This window comes from Poecilia reticulata, linkage group LG15, assembly GCF_000633615.1.
Source record: "Poecilia reticulata strain Guanapo linkage group LG15, Guppy_female_1.0+MT, whole genome shotgun sequence".
Classification (NCBI taxonomy): domain Eukaryota; kingdom Metazoa; phylum Chordata; class Actinopteri; order Cyprinodontiformes; family Poeciliidae; genus Poecilia; species Poecilia reticulata.
This window is the reverse complement of record NC_024345.1, coordinates 30530098-30533365: the sequence shown is the minus strand read 5'-3', so window position 1 is coordinate 30533365 and position 3268 is coordinate 30530098. Positions and strand designations below refer to the sequence as shown.

The following is a 3268-nucleotide window of genomic DNA, read 5'->3' as shown; positions in this document are numbered from 1 at the left end:
GTCCAAGTCATGTGACTCGGGTCCAAGTCATGTGACTCGGGTCCAAGTCATGTGACTCGGGTCCAAGTCATGTGACTCGGGTCTCCACCTGCGCTGCTGCTTTGCATTGAGTCTGGAAAATGACACAATCAGGCACAGAATCTGAAAAGGGGACGTAATGTTTTGCTATGGATGGTCAACGCTACGATAGCAAGATAAGAATCTCACAGGTCAGTAAAATGTTTTAATTTAAAAATCTAAAGTGTCGAGTAGGTTAGTAGCCTAATGCTGTAGCTTGACTTGGACGGCCATAACATGAACCCGCTGCGTGTTTCGGTTCAGTTAACTCAAAAATAAGACGAGCTAAACATCCACTTTCTGACAGATCATCAGTAAAGCAGCTGTTTAAAGTAGCTAACAAACCACCGCTGGCATCAGGACCAAACTGTTTATATCCAGAGATGTAGATATTTCACATGTAGATATTTCACATGTAGATATTTCACATGTAGATATTTCACACATCCAACGTCGGCACTTTAATTCAAGCCAAAATGTATAGAAACAGGATAATAGAAGTGGGGGCTCCGGCCGTTAGATTCCTGAACTGTTTGGTTCAGTGGAATCTAACGATGCCCAGTAATGGCGCCGCAGGTTCACGTCACTAGCTGTAGCGGCTAATGGCCGCCGTCCGGTCCAGGAGCAGCGATGGTCACTCTGCTCCCTGACCTCTCGTGTATGAGAGGACAGGGACAGGGACAGGACAGGACAGGACAGGACAGGACAGGACAGGCTCTCGTTAAAATCAGGTAGTAAAAGGCAACTACATTATTGTGATATCACAGAAAATGTTGGTGGATTTTGTCATTGTTTAACTGTAAGAAAGTGTTGAGCAAATCTGCACTCATTCCATAAATTAGAATATGTTAGTAATTCCATCACCAAGTCAAAGACATTAACTAGAACATTTCTGAAGAAGTTCAAAGTGTGCCCATGGGTTGGATCCCAGCGTTCTGATGCTGAGATTTAGCATTAATGCTCAGCTTAGCTCAAATAGCATGTGGAAAATCTCAAGCATGGTGACTAATTTGGATTTACTCCATTCAGTAGGTTTAAACTAGTGTATAAGTTAAAAGGAGCCAAAATGCTAATGTTAGCCTAAATGCTGTCAGTAGCATGTGGGCTATCACTAGCATGATGTCTTACATTGACTTTCTCCATTCAATATACTAAACATGGCTAACCCATAAACACAGCTAAAAAACTTATTTTGAGGAGAAGGCTAATGCTAGCTAGCTAGTGCTTTGCTCCACAAGGCAGAGCACTAGCGGGGGAAGTGCTAATGTTAGTGCCAACATGGAGAACAATAGGTGCTACCATGCATTGCTATGGCAGGCCCCAATTAGACAGCTGATGTTTAAACATCTTTACAGCTCTTAGTGTGTTTAATAGCTGATAAAGGTTTAATTTTTTAAAGGTGCTATTAATCTGATGAGCCATATCAGGACGTATATCCTAATTCATTGAGTCAGCCTGTATGGCTTTCACATTTCAGTGTTGGCTGTAGCACAAAAACACCTTCCAGTCACATGTGGTGCAGCACAGCCCTCCTCTTCCTCACCAACTGGCAGCACAAAGTTACACCCTTGTACTAGACCAGGGGTGGGTAACTCCAGGCCTGCAGGGTCTCCTGCAACCTTTAGATGTGTCTCAACTTCAACACTCCTGAGTCAAATAATGAGGTCGTTAGCAGGACTGTGGAGAACCTGCCTGCCCTGAGGAGGAGACTCAGCTGTTGGGTTGAAGTGTGTTGGACCAGAGAGACATTAAGAGCTGCAGGACTCCGGACCTCCAGGACCAGGACTGGCTGAGAGGTTTGGAAGGAGAGGACACACCTTCAATGCATATATTAAAATGAGGAAAACGCCTCTTAATAAAAGTCTGCACTTCACAGCAACAAGCCGTTCCCAAAGGAACCTTTGCTTTTAATGTCTGTTTATGGTTTGAACTTGTGGATGATTTGGATGTGATGCTGATCTGTTTTCCTATGAATAAAACTAGACATGTCTGGGTTGTTCTCTGTGGTTTCCACTGGGTTCATGCAGAACTCTGGATTCGGGAGACTAGAGGAAACCAACGAGCAAAGAAGGTTAACAGCGTGAATCCTCTAGTATTAAAAGCCTCTAACAGCATCATCTGATCCAGGTGGAGAACTGAAACATGCCCTTCCTGATGTAGAGGAACCCGGCAGGTTCTTGTCCGTCAACAACTCAAGTGCGCATGCGCGTCCCACCTGAGTCTCTGAGCTCGGCGCTGGCCACGTGCTCGGTTAGCACGCTCCCGTATCTGTGCAGCTCGTTCACGATCCTCTGGTAGAGCTGCTGGTCCGACCTGCCGCCCCGGATGCTGCCGCAGAAATAGATCTTCATCCTGGACCAGGACTGGTTCCGAACCGCCTTTAGTCTGGACCTGCTGTCCTCGTCTGCTTCTATAGTTCTGTTGGCTGTCTAACCCGAGGTTTCCACTTCCGGCCTCTTCCCGCGCGGAGCTCTGTTTCCTCCATACACATATAGAGTAAACCCGCATTGGCTGCTCCGGCGCAGGAAATACGGCGGCCATCTTGGAGAGGTCGTCCCTCCTACTTTGCTCAATCAAAACAGCAGAAGATGCCTCAGCACTGAGGATATTGTTGTTCTGATCGATGGACTATTGATGTGAGGCTCCACAGACAACATTTCACAAGTAAGATGAACATATTATTGTGTATATATTGTGATTAGAATATTACTTTACTGTATTTATGTCCACTGGCGAGATACCAGCTAATATTAGCTACAGTGCTCGGTGTAATACGGGTTCAGCCGCTATGAAGGATAACTGAGATTCTGTAAATCTAAAATAATTATTCTCTAACATTGACTTAGATTATCTGACACAAGAGCCTATATTAGAAATGAAACAATGTAACACATATTATAAAACTTATATTATGTGTTATAACATTCACCAGCAAAGTTTACACAGGTGGTAAAGATTATTATTTATATGTAATTCTTTCACTCTGTCAAAAGTAAGATACATCCCAAATCTTCCGTTTTTGTTTTGAAGGTTTCCTAAAGACACGATGTGAGGAAGAAGAGGGAGAATCTATAAAGAGAGACGGATTCACTGCAGGATGAATCACATCGGAGTTTGGACTCAATCTGCTGCTGAATCTCTGAAGATAGAACTCATCTGCTGGAAAACACACTATATATATATATATATATATATATATATATATATATAT

The 3268-nt window shown here is 43.6% G+C and overlaps 1 protein-coding gene and 1 long non-coding RNA gene across 2 annotated transcripts in view; one reads left to right on the top strand and one right to left on the bottom strand.

The window, feature by feature from the left end:
- dnph1 (2'-deoxynucleoside 5'-phosphate N-hydrolase 1) overlaps window positions 1-2614 on the bottom strand; it is a 4333-nt gene extending 1719 nt beyond the window's left edge. The window contains exon 1 of the mRNA XM_008430529.2: window positions 2273-2614. Within this exon, the coding sequence (XP_008428751.1) occupies window positions 2273-2408 (136 nt within the window). The 5' untranslated portion in view covers window positions 2409-2614. The remainder of the gene's footprint in view (window positions 1-2272) is intronic.
- Window positions 22-2047, top strand: LOC103477415 (uncharacterized). The gene is made up of 2 exons (XR_535646.2): window positions 22-209; window positions 1733-2047. It is a non-coding gene; the product is annotated as an uncharacterized LOC103477415 (long non-coding RNA).
- Window positions 2615-3268: the final 654 nt, after the last annotated feature.